This window comes from Pelobates fuscus, chromosome 2 (genome assembly GCF_036172605.1).
Source record: "Pelobates fuscus isolate aPelFus1 chromosome 2, aPelFus1.pri, whole genome shotgun sequence".
Classification (NCBI taxonomy): Eukaryota; Metazoa; Chordata; class Amphibia; order Anura; family Pelobatidae; genus Pelobates; species Pelobates fuscus.
In genome coordinates, this window is record NC_086318.1 from 105505591 (window position 1) to 105523849 (window position 18259).

General features: G+C 42.5%; 1 protein-coding gene across 1 annotated transcript; it reads left to right on the plus strand.

The window, feature by feature from the left end:
* Positions 1-3377: 3377 nt before the first annotated feature.
* SELENOT (selenoprotein T) lies at positions 3378-17873 on the plus strand. Its single transcript, XM_063441012.1, has 6 exons — positions 3378-3573; positions 6073-6183; positions 8969-9095; positions 15266-15353; positions 16789-16941; positions 17032-17873. Exons 1-5 carry the CDS (start codon positions 3425-3427, stop codon positions 16911-16913), a joined length of 600 nt encoding a protein of 199 aa, XP_063297082.1. The 5' UTR covers positions 3378-3424; the 3' UTR covers positions 16914-16941; positions 17032-17873.
* The last annotated feature ends 386 nt before the right edge of the window (positions 17874-18259 follow it).

Sequence of the window (18259 nt, forward strand, 5' to 3'; positions counted from 1 at the left end):
CGTATTTTTTCGGACAATATGGCAGTAATTGACGCAGTGAATGGGCTGTCAGCGTCCTCTATCCCGGTGGTACGGCTTCTCCGCCGTTTTGTATTGTTGTGTATGCGTTTTAATATTGTTTTTCGGGAGGAGGAGGGGATGTCTTGCCCGGACGAGATGTGGCGGCTCGGGACATCTTGCTTGGCGGACTGATCAGGGACTCCCTGGCACCCGCTACATGGACGGCTTACAGTAAGGTGTGGGGGGAATGGGAAGAATTGGTGCAACAGTCGGGGGGCCAGCCCTCGCAGGAGGCCCGGTTGGACACGCTGTTGTGGCTCGTGTGTAGGTCGGTTACCACAGGGGCTTCAGCAGCGGTGATAGGGCGTAAGCTGGCAGTGCTAGCTTTCTTGTTTAAATTTAATGGTTGGGAGGACGCCACGAAACACTTTCTGGTGAGGCAGAAAAAAGGGCTCAAGAGGGGGAAAGTGTCAGCGGACTCCAGGAGGCCGGTGTCTTTTGAGTTGCTGCAACGGATAGTGGGGATCTTGCCCGGTGTGTGTTTTTCGAAGTACGAAGTTAAATTGTTCTCTGTGGTTTTTAGTTTCGCCTTTTTCGGGGCGTTTCGGGTCAGCGAGCTGGTCAGCAGCAACCACCAAGGGGCGGGGGGGCTTCAGGCAAGGGATGTGGAGGTGTGGAGTGACAAGGTGGTGATCAATCTGAGGCGGTCCAAAACGGACACGATGGGGAAGGGGACCTTGGTTACGCTGGGGGAGCTCCCAGGTGGGGGCACGTGCCCGGTCAAGTGCGCCACGGCCTTCCAGGGAGTCCGGGCGACGGCCGGAGGTTCATATTTTCGGCACGAAGATGGTTCTTCACTGTCGAAGTTCCAGTTCCTCAAGGTTCTGCGGAAGGTTTTGGACAAGTTGGGAGTGGACCCAAGACAGTTTGGGACTCATTCCTTCAGGATTGGCGCGGCTACGGAAGCGGCGAGGCTGGGGTTGGGTGATGATCGGGTGAAAAGGATCGGCAGGTGGGAATCCCTGAGGTTCAGGTCTTACGTCAGGCCAGACAAGTTGGTGTGAGGCCTATGGGTGGTTCAGAGGGGTTTGTTATGTTAATGTTGTGTCGTGGTTGGAATTGAGTTTTTTATGTTTTACAGGTTGGACGGCATGGGTGGTTGGCCACTCATATATATACTGGGCACATCGGAGAGCTGCAGTTCGACATCGGGGTCTACAGCTGGGCTTTCCAAGTTCTGTGGTGCAGCTCCGGTGGTTTGGATACCAGGGTTGGGGGTGGAATGCTATCTGTGGGGAGGTATTTCGTAAAATTTTGTTGGGTCAGGTCCCTGACATTGTGGTGCTGCATGCAGGAGGCAATGACGTGGACAAGGGATGTGGACAAGTTGCAGGAATTAGTGCCAGGAGTTATAGTGGTGTGGTCGGAAATGGTTCCGAGGTTTTATTGGCGGCACGCGCGGAACCCCTCCGCTGTGGCGAAAATTAAGGGTAAGGTCAACAAAATCATGGCGGCGTATGTGAAGCGAGTGGGGGGGGTTGTAATTAGGCACAGAGAGTTGGAGGATATGCTGCCAGGCTATTTCAGGCGGGATGGGGTTCACCTCTCAGACGTGGGCTTGGATTTTCTCCTGCTAGGTTTCCAGGAGGGCCTCCAGCGGGCAATCTTTTCCCTGGGGGGGGGGGTGTCGCTCAGGAACTCGAGCTCTGAGCTGTGGCGGGGGATGGAGAGTAAAGTTGGGGGGAGAAAAGAGTGAGAGGGGGGACAGTTTGGAGTTCAGGGCTAATAGGTAGGCCTTTGGACTGGTTTGGTAGGTTCGAGCTCGTAGGTAGCTCCGAACCAGAGTGTGTAGGGGTGTCTCGGTATGCCCCTTCACTGGTGGTGCCCTTTGGTGGCAATGGATGGTGCCCTTGGTGGCAATGGTTGATGCCCTTCGGTGGCAATGGTCATGTTTCAGGTTAAGCTAATATGTTACAATGTTGGGGTATTATGTTATGATGTTACGTTGGGGTGGGTCATTGTCAAGGGGTTAAATTGTAAACTAATGTGGTAAACTGTGCAGGCCAACGTGGGCCTGATGTGGACAATGACCTTTATAATTTATGTTAATAATAAATAAAAGCTGTGATATATTTTTGCCAAAACCCAGGTGTCAGTGTCATTATTATAATTAAGTATTTGGTGGTGGGGGTTTTGTGCATATGCCGACAAGGACGACTGTGCACATGTCATGCACTGCTGATACCATATACATAATTTGAGTCCATGTAAAAAAATTATTAAGTATCACTCCCCAACACTATGTGTGATGGACTGGTGACCTAAAAACAACACAAATAAAATACTGTGTTGTGCATGGCTTTATTCTCTGATCTCTTTCAGCACAGTTTTTGGGATAAATAGTTTATTCCCCAGCAGCAAAACACAAGACTGTTGGAAGTGATTTATAAATGGGTGGCTGACAGTGCAGCTGCTATCAGTTTATAAATAGCTCAGCTGACATTTGGCATACCTCCCAAGTGTCCCTAGTTTGAGCCCAATTCCCTCTGCCCCTTTTTTTCTATCCTAATGTCCCTCTTTTTCTAGAAGCTCCGTGCTGTTGGTGTGTCTCAGCGTATAACAGAGCTCCACAGAAATATTACTCCCAGTAACGTGTCTTTAAAATACAATAAATGTGTTTAGAAACCAGTCTGTGTAAATGTAATACATTGCTATTGTTATAAATTGCATTTTATTTCCAAACAAGTGTTAATGATTCACCTAAGATGTCTGAGAACAGCCCTGTCCACCCTCACAGCCCTGTTATTATTACTGAGTCCCCTCTTTGTCACATAGTGGGAGGTGTGATTGGTGGACCTGGCTGTGATCAGTCCTGGGTTGTTCCTGTGACACACACACTGCTCCTACAGCTAGGACTATAACTACACAGCCACCATTACACACCAGCCTGGCTGTGTGACTGTCAGCTCTTGGGACTAGCTTGGCTACTGAGCAATTATTAATCGGAGAAAATAGGTTTCATGTCAGAGAAACATGGACCTGGACTGTGCATAATGACTGTAATATACAGAATAATAATAATAAACACCTGTAAGCAAGGGTGAGGGAGGAGAGGCTATTTTACGTCATTCCTCCTGCTCCCCTCCCCCTCCTCCCTCTTCCCTCTTATCCCCCGTTGTATGATGGCTGAATCATAGTTAAACAACGCAGGCTGTACCAGGAAATGCCTTTTGCGCAGAGATATAATGATTTGCGGCAGCAAAGTATAAACTGAGTTATAAATTATTCGAGCAGAAAGGGCTGTGTGCCCGAAACAAAGATGGCGGCTCCCCGGCGCCCCTCCCCGCGGTGTGACGTGCTGGCGCACGCGCGGCCCTGTCCCCGCCCCCCGGGCCGTTCCCGTAGTGTGGTTGCGGAGACCAGGATGGCGGTCAGGCGTGTTCCGTGGCTGCTCCTTGTTACCGGCTTCCTGTCCGCGGTGCTGAGCGGGGTGTCGGCGGACGGCAGCGGCCTGCCCAGCAAGAAGCTGAGGATGCAGTACACCGCCGGCCCGCTGCTCAAATTCCAGATCTGGTGGGTGAGACCGGGCCGGGAGACCGCCTGGGAGCCGCCATCACCACCACCGACAGGCAGCCCGGGCCTAGCTGCGGGGTCAGGGGTGGGCTATATAAAAGGCCGGGCTGGGGGTCCCTGGCACCATTACATTAAAATCATATTATATTATATTACAGATACAGTGGAGCCCTGGCAGTGGGTTCAGAGGGCGGGTTGCAGTGGAGCCCTGGCTGTGGGTTCAGGGGGCAGGTTGCAGTGGAGCCCTGGCTGTGGGTTCAGGGGGCAGGTTGCAGTGGAGCCCTGGATGTGGGTTCAGGGGGCAGGTTGCAGTGGAGCCCTGGATGTGGGGGCAGGTTGCAGTGGAGCCCTGGATGTGGGGGCAGGTTGCAGTGGAGCCCTGGCTGTGGGTTCAGGGGGCAGGTTGCAGTGGAGCCCTGGCTGTGGGTTCAGGGGGCAGGTTGCAGTGGAGCCCTGGCTGTGGGTTCAGGGGGCAGGTTGCAGTGGAGCCCTGGATGTGGGTTCAGGGGGCAGGTTGCAGTGGAGCCCTGGATGTGGGTTCAGGGGGCAGGTTGCAGTGGAGCCCTGGATGTGGGTTCAGGGGGCAGGTTGCAGTGGAGCCCTGGATGTGGGTTCAGGGGGCAGGTTGCAGTGGAGCCCTGGATGTGGGTTCAGGGGGCAGGTTGCAGTGGAGCCCTGGCTGTTGGTTAAGGGGGCAGGTTGCAGTGGGTTCAGGGGGCAGGTTGCAGTGGAGCCCTGGCAGTGGGGGCAGGTTGCAGTGGAGCCCTGTCTGTGGGTTGAGGGGGCAGGTTGCAGTGGAGCCCTACTAGGCTGGGTACTAGGTATTTATACTATAGCAGGGTAAGGTAACAGTAGTCTGTGTGGAACAAACCAACAGTGTAGAAGCGATACCTTTTAATCAGTAGCAAAATGGGGATTTCTTGTAAGCTTTCAGAACGCTAATGTGGATCTACCACCTTAAATTTACCTTCCTTCCTCCTATTGTTTCCTCTTATCTTTCAGAACCTGTTAATCATTTCTGATCTATTTCTCTTTAAAACATAATACAAATACTACTTTGTCTTATGTATTTTTTCCTACTTTCTTGACACAAAATCCACTATCTTGACAAAGGAGGTGGGGCTTGTCTTATGCCTTAAGCTTTTTTGAAAAATTGTAAAGTGTGTGTTTATATATATACATATATGTTGTGTGTACATATACATGCACGTATACTGTATACATGAGAGAGGGGGTTAAGGTATCGAAGCTTCAATTTATACAATAAACTTTCTTCCCTGAAGATTTTTGCTGTATAAACTGTTCTATTGAAAATATTACAATGTATTTACTGCATCTAGTCCCTGGAGTGCATTTTTTTCCATTGTGTAATACCTGCTAAATGTTGCTCTAGTCACAGCTTTTTGGCATTAAAATGTAAGTATATGTGATCATACATACCACATGCAGATGCTCAGACTTCCTTTTCTATGTTGCAAAGTCATGTCATGCGACATGCATGTAAATTGTGTGATTTTTGATAAAGAAGCCTTTGTGCATCTAAGTGATGTTGATAGCCCCCACTTTGTTCATTGTGGGGATGTATTGTGCTGGGACAGGGAGATGGATGTTTTGATCAGGGACTGTAGGCCTGTTTCATTGTTTCATTTCCCTTTCACCCACTGTGCTATTCCTGCTTTGACCAAAGGTCACAATATCTGAGGCCTCCAGTCACTGCAGTTCATTTTTAAATCTTTTTTTGTTTTTATTTTATTTTTTTTATAATCCCTAAACATAGTACCTCTTATTTTATGGTATGCTGCTAGCTTCAAATTCCCTTGTTATATATTATGTATTGATATGACATTACATAATATTTAATTACTTAAAGCAAGAGAATGGAAATGGCACAACCCACAGCTAATTTTTACTTGGCTTCTTAGTTGCCATTTGTGACCATATTAAGATGATGGTTGCTGTCAGAAACTTCCCTTTTTTGCCCCTTGGGTAATTTTCCATCAGTCATTGTGTACCTTTTTCTCATGACATGAAAATGGATTTGAGGCAAATATCACTGCATAGAGAGGCCTTGTATAGTAGACCGCACCTGTCAATTAAGTCTGTTGCGAAGCTTAGATTTAGTGTTTTAATGTCATATCAGTTCACACTAGTTTAGATCTTGATTATGCCTGCTCTTGCTGGTCAGTGCTGTTCACAATATTGTTTAGCTTGGTGCCATAAAAGGTGAATTTCAATCTTAAACAATCAGTTATCTTCTGTGCTTCGCTGTTTAGGCAGTGAGCGTGTGAAATACCAATTTCTTTTTGTGTATTGCAGACTCATATACGATGTAAACAAATATTTGATTTTTTTTTTTCTGCCGTTATATAATTGTTCCTGGCCTTAGTGAGCACAATACTTGGGTTATCTAAAGTTTGTGTAATTTTCATATTCATCTGTGTTTCCAGAAGATTTAACTGCGTGCTAAAATCAAAATTGTTTTCTTTTTTCTTCTTCTAGTGTTTCCTGAGGGTACAGGCGGGTGTTTGAGGAGTACATGCGGGTTATAAGCCAGCGGTACCCAGACATCCGCATCGAGGGGGAGAATTACCTTCCCCAGCCCTTATATAGGTAAGTTTTTAATGTTTTTCCTTTATATGTGGTATTATGGGATTTGTAATCTGAAATTGAAATAGTTTTACCTGCGATAAAATGGCATTAACAGGACACTCCACTTCCCAAATATAAAATCACTGTTTAGTGGATATACCGCAAATGAAAGCTTACATGCATTTAATTATGCATTGGTCTGGAGTGTTTCTTTAAAGGGACATAAGTTGTAGTTCCTGGAGTCTTCTGGCACTTTCCCTCCATTCAGTGTTTAACCATTTTTGAATAGTTTAACACTGAATGAGGGTCCCTGACCACCCACAGCCTGGCCTCTACTTCAGGCACTCAGAACACTTTGAAGCATTGTGTGTCCCTTGTATACTCTTAAATTCTCTGGGTAAATATAGTACAGATCCATAAGGTCCACCCTCCTGTCTGGGGAAACCTTGGTTCTTTTTTTTTTTGTAAATATAATTTTTATTATCTGTGACAATGTGACAAAGCTTGAGTAACAGTTATAACTCGGGCACGCAGGCCCACCATCAAGTTGGACTCGCAGGTCCCTTGTACCATCCCTTATATGAACCTCATGCGTGTGGGCTCGTTGGCCCTTCTTGCCATCGTGTACTCAGTGATCCCTTTATTTTATTGCTATTTGGTTAGGGGATCCTCCCACATCTGTGCTGCCGGTCGATTAGGCAAGGTATGATCTCGCAGACCATCTGTCCCTATGTTGTCTGGTTCCCTCACCCCAGTTGCCCCCCTGGTGTTTGAGGGAGTGTGCATACGCTATCTGTGTGTGTGTGGTTGAGGTGAGTACGCTTCAATATTTCTGTGTTTCTGTGATAGCCTGTCTGTGCAGGACCACAGTTGCCGGCTGTCTATAATGTTGGTGTGGGCAGGTATCCCATTCTTCAAGGGGAATTGAGTGGAAGGATGTTTGCTCTCAAGGCATGTTGGGTTTTTGTGGCACTTGTTCAGTATCTTGTGTTGAATAGATCAAGGGTGGGGGATTAGGTACGTGCAAGGAAGGAGGAAGAGCATCTGTCTATGTGGCAGTCTGGTCTGTGTCCCTTACTTTCGTTAGTTATGTATTAACGTCAGAAAGTCAGGTTTTGTCGTAGTCCATATCCAGTGTGTCCAAATGTCTAAGTAAGTCTGATGCTGCTTTCCATTTGCTAGCATGGTAAGCTCTGCTATTGCTTGCAACTCCTCCATTTGGGTGAACCATTTAAGCATGGAAGGGGTCTCGTTTTTCTTCCAGTATTGTGGTATAGTTTGTTTAGCTATGTTTAGAATCCGGATGGTGAGTGATTTTTTTTGTATTTTGATGTCGTTGTTGTCGTGTGATGAAGCAGCATTGCTGCTGGTTCTAGTGGTGGTGGGTTGTCAGAGAATCGGGGCGCTATTTTATGGATAGTCCTCCAGAATGTTTGTACTAGTTCACAGTCCCACCAAATATGTAGGGGCGTACCCGTTGCCTTAGCACATCTCCAGTAAATGCGGGACAACCTTGGTTCTTTTGTAAAGTAATAGTTTCATGTTTTAACAACTAATATGTGAGCACGAACTCTAGCGCAATTGCTACATTTACACGGAACGCACAGCAGGTAGAGAAATGAGACTGGAAGACAGAAGATGACAATGCGTGTTTTGGTGGGTGGTAGTCACTCTGCTTGCTGATTGTAACTTTGTTAGGCTGTCATTGTTCCTAGGATCCCGCTTCTGGATAAGGAAACTGAAATGTATCTAGAAAATAAAATGTCAGCCTCCCCCAAATCTAGTGTAATTTTCTAAGTTGATTAGCCTTCACTTCTATTAAAATAAACAACCAAAAAACTTGCGTGTATAAATATGTACATGATTACATTTAACACAAGACTTATTTAATCTACAAAATATTGAGAAAAGACATGGTGTTTTGTAATGATGCTTTACTCCAAATACATCCTCTCTCCTTGGTTAACATTAAGGGGAAGCTTACTGCCTTATCTAAGCTGATGTAGTCTGTTTCCTGCAGCAATGCTTAATATATCTTTATTAGATGAAGTAACCTTCACTTTAAATAAACACTCTGGATGTTGCTCCAGGCTACAGTTGTGCACCTACCCCTTAACTAATGCATTATGGAGACAATCCACTAAAACACATTTTTAAAAAATCTTGTCTTTTGCTGTAAGTCTTTACCTTCTCCAGGACTGGAGTACATTTTTTACACTGTTGATTGCATCACTTCTTATTTATGTAAGCAGTTTATTTAACAGTTGGAATGAGCTCTGTTCCCCTTTTTAAGGGAACAGCCAAGGTCTTACTGAAGCATTTCAGGAAGTATGTTTGTCCAGTCCAAAATCTCTCATAAACACAGACAAGAATGGAGTACTTATGGCTCATGCACAGCAGTCTCCAATCTCACACAGTCCAGTTCCTTGAATCCAATATGTCCTTATGAAAAGCTTTAGTTGTGTCTTAGCATCTTCATTTCATCATGACGCCAAATGTGCAGACTTTAAATTTTCAAACGTCTTAAGTAGGGGAGGGCCTTTAGTGGTAGTCAGTCTGGCTCATATAAACCTTCATCTGAAATGCCAATATTTTACATTATCGAGTAAAGGGACTGCATCTATACACCAAAACAACTAAATTAATGTTACGTTTCTAAGGTGTACTGCTGTGTAATCGTCAAGTAAAATATAATATAGACTGATGTGTAAATTGGGGACAATGTGGTAGTTCTTTAAGCTATAACTGCAAATTTTTTATTTATTTTTTTAATCTAAATTTGTAAACCTCTCCTCCTTTTTCTTAGACACATTGCATCCTTCCTGTCCGTCTTCAAATTAGTATTAATAGGTTTAATAGTTGTTGGAAAAGATCCATTTGTGTTTTTTGGCATGCAAGCTCCAAGTCTATGGCAGTGGGGACAAGAAAATAAGGTATGTGAGCTCATGTCTGTATTTTTCATTTATTTTCTTTAAACATTGCTGCTGTTCTCCCATTGTCTCCCATTATTTATGATATAATGTCTCTGCCTATTGTATAATCCTGAAATAGTCAGTGAGATGCCAATGCTAATTAAAGTGACAGTGTTTTTCAAGTATTATCTTCAGGTAATGGTCAACTTGCCTGGTGGGTGCTTGGGTAAAAGAGCTATACATGAGGGACTGTCAATTCCAGAGAAGTGACCGTTCCTCAGTAAATGCTATTTTATTATTAAGTGGGGTGAATACAGCAGTGGAGGTAAGTAAAAAGAAAAATGCTGCTCTTTTATGTCCTGTGCATAAGGCACTGCAGGGTTAACTCATTTACATACATTGCCTAAAAAAGCTTCTAAACTAAAATGTATTTATTTTTAATTTGATTTTTATTTAAAAAGCTTGGTTGGGAAGTTGCAGTTCCCCTTTAACCCCTTATGGACCAAATTTCTGGAATAAAAGGGAATCATGACATGTCACACGTCATGTGTCCTTAAGGGGTTAAAGCACATCCTGGGCCCTGTTATTCTCAAACCCAGGTCTAGGGAAGACACAGTCAAACCCCAAATATCATCGTACACACACAATGGTACACAAAGGTAAAAATACAGAGCTCTGCCTTTTCCATAATCTCATTAGGCAAATTAATTGTATCTTTTGATATAAATGTATGACTACTTTGGTTTAAATTCCATTAGCACAAACTATGCATATATTTTTGAATGTGTTTTTGTTAATTAATACATTTTATCAGTGTTTCAGAGTTCTGGCACTTATCAAGATATTATTAAAAAAAAAACAAAAAAAAAAACCCCTGAATAATAGTTGCAACAAAACATGTTTAATGTTCATAATTAGGCTAGTGCAATATAATTATACACTGGAAATAATTGTCTTCATGATCGTATATTTTTTTTACAATGACTTAAATCTACTAGTTACCGTGCACAAACAAAGTAAATCCATTTCCCAATACATTGCTTTATGTTACATCATCTTGTATCTGAGAAACACTCATTAGCTACGGAACCAAACACATCACCACTAAGCAACAGATTAAGGTAATGTGCGTGGAGTGTGGAGCAGAAGTCTAACTGCACAGTTAATGAATTCTTGTAAAAACGGTACATCGTCATTTAATTGGTAATGCGTGACAATCATATTTGTAGTTTTTTTTTTTTCCCCATGTCCTTATGTGGCTCCTTACTTTTATTTTCCACCTCACTTCTTTGCATACTGGGATATACTCCTGTTTTTCATCTTCCTCATACAATGGGGGTTAGATTAAATGCGTTGTAATCTAATGTATTAAAACTGAAGCAGAAACCATGGGAACTAGCAGATAGCATTGGTGACTCCACCCCTCTTCAATGTTTGCACCACTTTTCAGAACAGACATTTTTTTCTTTATACATAACCGCCAATATTTTTTGTTAACTTTCCTTTTAAGATGGTTCATGGTAGCTGATATTCTGATGTTTTGCCAGTAAAGAGCTCACACGTGGAAAACACACAGAATATATAAATACACTTTGTCAAACAATACAGTTTAAGGTTTTTTTGTTTTTTTCTTGAAGTGGCTCTGTAACACCCCTCTCCCACACCTCCCCCTCCCCCCCCCCCCCCCCAAAAAAAAGTATTTCATAAAGATAAAATCTCTCTTTATTTTCTCTCCACTTGACAAAAGGCAGAGAAGCTACTGCCCTCAAGCTTTAATTCCCCCAGCCGTTACTAGTAAAACAGTATTGTCTATGGCGGCCTTTTGGTTTGCTGGATACTCCACACACAGTGGTGTTGTGCTCTTAGGCATGAGTGTGAGTGTAGCAAGGACATGGCTCGTAAAATTACTGAAGTAGTGTACAGAGTCAATACAACTCCTGGGGCATGTGGATGACCCTGCAAGAACAGCAGCAATGTAGGTAACATGGCATGTAATGGCGGGTTCAGCTTAAAGGAACATTCCAAGCACTATATCCACTACTGTGTACACCACATTGTATGGAGTCAAACAGTTTCTAGAACTCTAATAGTGGATCACTATTTTTTTTTTTTTTTTTTTTGAAGGTGGGGGGTGTGTGAGAAGGATTTTTTTTTATTTTATGCTAACCTTTAAAAGGGCTGCTTCATTTTGTTTGATACTGAAGTAAAATAATATTTAATTACGGTATATCATCTGTCTACTTTTAAAGCATTCTGAGGTTTACTCACAAATACCCAATAAGTAGTATTTCAAATGGTGCATGAAAAATGTAGGGAAAAAAGTCATTGCAAATATGCCACAATTTCTGCATGAAAAGTGTTAATGTTTTTCCATTTGTAATTTTTTGTCCATAACACAATTTAAATATTTTTTAACTTTGAAACCGAAAAATTACTCTTAAACCAGGGGAAAAAATCTCACACCACTAGTATGCGTGTGTTTATCCAATATAGGATATATATATATATATATATATATATATATATATATATATATATTTATATTCCCCCCAGCCCCCCCCCCCCCATACATACAAAGGGAAAAAACCAAAAGGTGTATAATATTGTTTCTCATTTCATTGTAACAATATTTCACTATTATACACCCTTTTGTTTTTTTCCCTTTGTATGTATGAAATAATTTATGCTGCATAACCTCATGGGTAAGCTCTGATTCATTCACAAAACAAATTTTTAGCGCTGCACTATATACGGTTGTTTTGAAAAATAGGGCAATGTCTTCTAAACCCTATAAAGCACATTGTGTCTGTTCACTGTTGGATTTATGTGAGATAATAGGAGAACCCATAGAGTGCTACAGCTGCTAATATAATATAACTCTTAAGTTACTCTTGAGCGCCTGGTTTCACACACACAGTTATCATACTTGATACTCTAAAAATTAGTTTACAGTGATACCAGTGGCAGGCGTAGGGGGCACCCCTGGTGCCACTCACATGGAAAAGGGTGCGGCTGGGACCCAGCGCATGCGATCTTCTGTTTCCAGCAGAATGTCTAGTATGTCTTATGGAGAGTTAAAAAGAAGGGAACCAATTGGCCAAAAGGTTAGAGTACTGAAGATAAAACCTATTTAAGGTAGTCTCTAGGTTTGTAATATGGACATACAATCCGAATTAATTCTGATTTTACAACTAGGAGTTAAAGTATACTTTTATTAAAAATGTTTAGGAAAGAAATGTATTATGATTGAGAGAACTCTTAAATTTGAAACAAAGTAATTGCTGGAGATAAGCTAAATAGAATGGAAGAAAAAGTAACCTTATAGAAATATATAATAAATCCTCCTGTGAAAGAATAGCTGCAATAAGGATATAGCTCAGTTGTGTCAAATACTGAGATTATTCCTAAAATATCATATAACCTATTAAGAAGAAATTATATTCTATTTCTATAGTTACATAAACTTTACATTAATTTCTAGGAGTTAATTCAATAGTTGTTCTATCAAGAAAAAAGGAAGTCATGTTATAGGCACCTGTAGCAACTGGCTGCAGTGTGTTCCAAGTAAATGCAGCAATTAACAAATTAAGGTGCCAGATATAGTTACTATATCTGGCACCTTAAAAGGACACTGTAGGCACCCAGACTACTTCAGCTAATTAAGGTGGTCTGGGTGCTGTGACCCTTTTGCAGAGAACTGCAATGTTTACACTGCAGCTCTAAGTCTGCCCTCTGTGGCTGTCTACCAGACAGCCACTAGAGGGCTTCCGGAATCCAAATGGACTTTTGGTCCGCTATCCGACGCTGGACATCCTCACGGACCACCAGTGTCAGATTTTCCCCTTAGGAAAGCATTGAATAATGCTTTCCTATGGGGAGGTCTAATGCGTGCGCGCGCAGCCATTGCCACGCATGCGCATTAGGTCTCCCCTGACGGCAGAGGGAGGTGCGTGGGCGGAGCCTGACTCACCGCTGAGGGACATTGGCGCTGGATTCAGGTAAGAGGCTGAAGATGATTGAAGGGGGCACTCCAGGAGCCTATAGTGCCAGGAAAATGAGTTTGTTTTCTTGGCACTATAGGATCCCTTTAATTGTAGCATAAAACAGTTTGTTTTGTTTTATTTGGGGGGAGTTAAAAACCTACTTTGCAGTACAGGATTGTATGTATGTAAATATATATTTGTACGTGCAATCTACATGTTTCATTTAGCCCATTACCGATGTGTTAAGGGGTGCTGGGCAGTCGCACTGCTCTCTCAGTCCAGCTCCTCTATAGCATATCATTAAGGACAGCATCTGCAAAAAGCAGCTGCTGACTTTTAGTGTCACTTCCTCAAAACATATTTTTTAATGTTCTTGATGTATTAAGGCATTCTGATTTGCTGTCTGTTTAATGTGGCGCTGTCACTTTGAGTTTATTTTATGTAGATCCTATATTTATGAAACTCTCAATTGTTAGTAATTTGTAAAAGTGAGTTTCATATCGAAGGCTGTAGTATCCTAACTGAAAGCAATGCGGAGTTAGAGATTTTCTTACAGCTCAGCTAGTTTGACCTTTTATTGAAAATCCCTCACTTCATTTAACCCTGTGTGTTTGGAAATTCTTTGAAATTCCAAAACAGAATATATAAATCAGAGATTGTAGAGATTCCGGGGCGGGGCCTGGCCGCCGAGCTGGCCGGTCGCACGGCACAACAGCTCCAGCAAACCTGGCTTAATAATCTCCAAATATGGACCTACTGGAACCACTTGTCGACCTACCGCGGTGGACCGGCACCTATGGAGACACTGGACCCGGGGAGAGGCTTGCAGCTGCTGTTTTAGTCCCCCGGGAGGGCACGCATTGCTCCCTCTGGATGAGGCCTACTCGGGCGGTGAGTGAGGCGGACGGCCGCCGCCCACTATCCTGCCTGATGCGATCCAGCCAGACTCCCTCGGCAGGGCGGACCGGGCCCTGTTCCCCCCCCTCTGGGCCGGTGGGGGTGATCCCGGCCTGCACCCTATATGCCCTGTGGCCCCGACTAAGACCGAAGCTTTCAAGGCCCAGTCAGGTCCCCAAAACGCAACCCAGACCACATCTACGATGGCGGCACCGGGAATCTACTGGCTCTCACGAGCACTTCTGGCCTCCAGGGGGATGTTCTCCTCCTGAATTCCACACAGGCACTGAACGCCTGCATGAAACATCCAGTAACCGCTACTCTACAGCCTCACCAACCGCCAGACAAGCGCTAGTAAGGCCCGGAGCACACCCTCGACAAAAAGGCGGGAGTGGTTGCCTGCTGACCAGCGAGGCTAGACTCAGCACAGCGCACACCCAAACTCCATACCGAGGATCTGGCCTACACCGTCTCCACAACGGCACATCGACACTTACCGACCGGACCACAGAGAAGAGGCACCAAACAGCCAGAAGAGAGCGGCGGAAGAGTGCTCCACACCACAGGGGGTCTCACAAGCCATCACCACCCAAGTTACGACCCAAGGCAGCAACAACGCAGCGAAACAGCTCTGGACTCATTGGGCACAGAACCAGCATGACATCCCTCCTTGGACCACAGGTGCCTGACGGCCTGCCACTGGGGTATCAGGGTGCTTTAATAACATAAGCGAGTGACCTCAGGACTCTTACTGTAGTTTAGGCTTACTTATCTGCAACATGCTACAATATAAGAATGTGCAACACATACACCTCTAAACTCTGTACTTCTAGGTTAATTCGTATAACTTGTATATTTTCTGCATGCTTAATCATAACGCTTGTTTCTTCTTGTTCTTATCATTAAAAAATGTGCCTGTTTAATCTGTGCCCCGCTTGTTGAGCGAGGGAAAAGTTTGAGGACTGCTTTTGGGGCACCTCTTACCTGCCTGTGATAAACTTATGCACAACAAAAATAAAGAATTTAAAAAAAAAAAAAAAAAAAAAAAAAAAACTCACATGGGAAAGAGATTGTAGAGATTCCTTTGTCTCCGGTGTAGATTTATGGAGAAATGCGGCAAAGGACAACTTTCTCCAACCACATACTGGCAAGTCCCATACAATCAGCTAAGATAGGCCTGTATATTGTGTGGGTACAGTTCTTACTATTATTTCCATTTCTTGCAGTTGTTCGTTGGGTGTTAAGCAACAGATTAAATCCTATTTTTTGTGACTCTGAGCTATAAAATTGAGTCTTTGAATTGTCTTTCAGGTCTATGCATGCATGATGGTTTTCTTCCTGAGCAACATGATTGAGAACCAGTGTATGTCCACAGGAGCCTTTGAAGTCACTCTGAATGGTACATTTTACATATCTTTTTACTATAGGATCGACCGATATTGTTTTGTTTTTTGAGCCAATACCGATAATCTGTGAACTTTCAGGCCGATAGCCGATAACATACCGATATTCTGTACATTTACCATTTTGAAAAAATAAACCTTTTCCACACATCTACTGTTAACTGAACATGTTTGTTTATTTTTTTTGCAAATAATTTTTTTACATTTTTTTTATTAGGGTAAATGCACAAAATAGTCATCATTTTTTGTTTTCTATAATGTGTGTGTGTTTGTGTAGGTATGTAGTGTGTGTAAAAGGGGTTGGGGGGGGTTATTTTAACATTTTTATTTTTTTACGTTTTGTTTGTCCCCTCTCCCTGTTTCTTACTTGGCCAGGCAGGGGGGATATGGCATTCCCAGGGGGCCCCAGTAGACTCTTACTTGCCTTCCCAGCAGCTCCCCTGTCTAACTCTCGCGGCCTGCGTAACCGTGGCAGAAGGGAGCTGCTGGGAAGGTAAGTAAGAGTGTTCTGGGCCCCCTCAGGACCCGATGGCAGCCGTAGTCGGCAATATCGGTATCTTTATTGGCCGATACCGATATTGCTGAAAATACAGAATATCGACCAGACAGATAATCGGTCAATCCCTACTTTTTACCCTGTGCTACAGTCCATGAGATTTGCATTCAGACACTTCCTGTTTTACATGTTTTTCTTTTTATATTCCTTTCTATTTCCTAATAGTTAAGACATTTTTTTTACCGGAGAAATCACAAGGGAACAGTTGTGTAGATTGTACTCTTTGCATCTTTCTCACCGTTAAACATCACACGTCGGCATATAAGTGCTGAATTAACTGCATAGTATTTATTAACAATTTGGTCTATCTTGGCTTGACAACTGGATGATTTTCTTTTAATAGTGGAGGGTTGCTGATATTTTTTATCACTCACTTTTATATTTTTGAGTCTCCTTTTCTGGGTGCCATGAAAGAGATGTGTGCACAGAAGGTCTCAAAATATTGTCTGCAGATATTCACAACTTAATGGGTATCTGTCATGCCAAAAACTCTTTAAAAAAGCTTAAATTGTTTTTCAATGCATTGTCTTAACCATTGTGTTGCTTGCAAATGTATAGATGGGGAGAAAAACCTATTGAAAATCTTGTTGAGCTAACTCCCTAGCCAGCACTTCCCTATGTAAATTAAAAGGTTTTATTTTTTTGTGTCAGAACCCTTTAATTATATACTGTGGTAATGTGATAAGGAGGGTGCAAACCACTGGTTGCTTCTCATTGTGATATAATAGAAATTGAACTGCAGCTGTGGCTGCTCTAACCCTGTACCTTTAATTTTTTTCCTGTCTCAATGTATTATCCGTATAATTATTATAATACAGCCCCGATTTCATTTGCCAGTGGTTTTCAGTCTAATTGTTATTTTTTATCATTTGTAGATGTACCTGTGTGGTCAAAGCTAGAATCTGGTCACCTCCCATCAATGCAGCAACTTGTCCAAATTATTGATAATGAGATGAAGCTTAATGTTCACATGGATGCAATTCCCCATCACCGTTCCTAGCCACATTTTCCAGCACCTGACTTATCTTGTAAGTATCACGCAACTTGCGCCAAATGAAAAGTTTTCACATAATGGGCACCGTTTCTTTAAATATAATTTGTTCTCTACTCATTTTCAGTCATGAAGTGGACTTTTGCGGAGGTGTCGGTGAAGATGGCATTTATGAAGGCTTGCACTGAAGACAGATGCTGTTAGTGCAAGCTGGAGGTCTTATTGCCATATCGTTGATCCCCTTGAAGTCCTTGATGCAAGATTGTCATGGTGCTGCTGTCTTTTGGCATTCTAGAGAGTGTGTAATAATATACTGTGGAGATGCATTTTATTTTTATTTTTACACCATCACTTCAGAGATTCCATAGTCCACCTAATGCTGGCATTACAACTTTTGTTTCATAATCATGTTTTACAGTATTCGAATAGTTTGAGCTAATGTTTCTCCCAAGATTTTGTCTTTCTGAAGTCTAATTTTTATAAAAACTGTTCTTTTTATAGTTTAAAGTGATGCTCTGGTAAAGGTAATAACTCAACTTCCCCACTGTTACTCCTAAATGTCTAATTATGTCACTGTTCTACATAATATATTGCAGATCGTTAAAGTAAGTTATTATAAATTATGAACAGAATTGAAGGCAAATTGAATGCATATTACATTTGTAACTGTGCACATTGGGGGTTATATATAAGACCTTACTGTGGTGTAAAGTTCTAAGAGTGATGCAATCACCATGGGAACCGATGGAATGTTCTTGCTCTTTCCATCTGTTTATTCAGCAACTGCTTGAAAACCTTGACTCAGAAGCTCACAGTGACACTTTTATAAATGTCCCCCATAGAAACTTAAGATGTTCTACTTGGTGTATTCAACTAGATTATGTAGGGTTTTTAAACTGAGCCTTCATATGTCTACTCTACAGATGATGCAAATTAAGTTAAATAAAATTACTCATTACAGTAAAATTTCATTGTTGTTTGTGGTATTTTTTCTCCAGTATATAATAACTTGGTTATGTATGCATAATTAACCTACACAAGTGTTGCCAAAGTCAATCAAATGCTCTCTCGAAGCAGCATTTGATTGAGAACAAGCTAGTTTGAGCATAATCCTCTTCAACCTATCAACCTTGTAATTGTCCTATATATAGTTAAATCCCCCCTCTTATAATATTGTAAAGCGCTACGGAATCTGTTGGCGCTATAGAAATGGCAATAATAAATAAATAAACCAAATCTGACTCTGTTCTCACAGGGAGAGCTCCTCTAGTGGTTGTCAGGCAAAACCGCTTCTTAAGTTGTGTTTAACCCTGCAATGAAAACACTGCAGTTTCTACTAAAGGGACACTGCACCC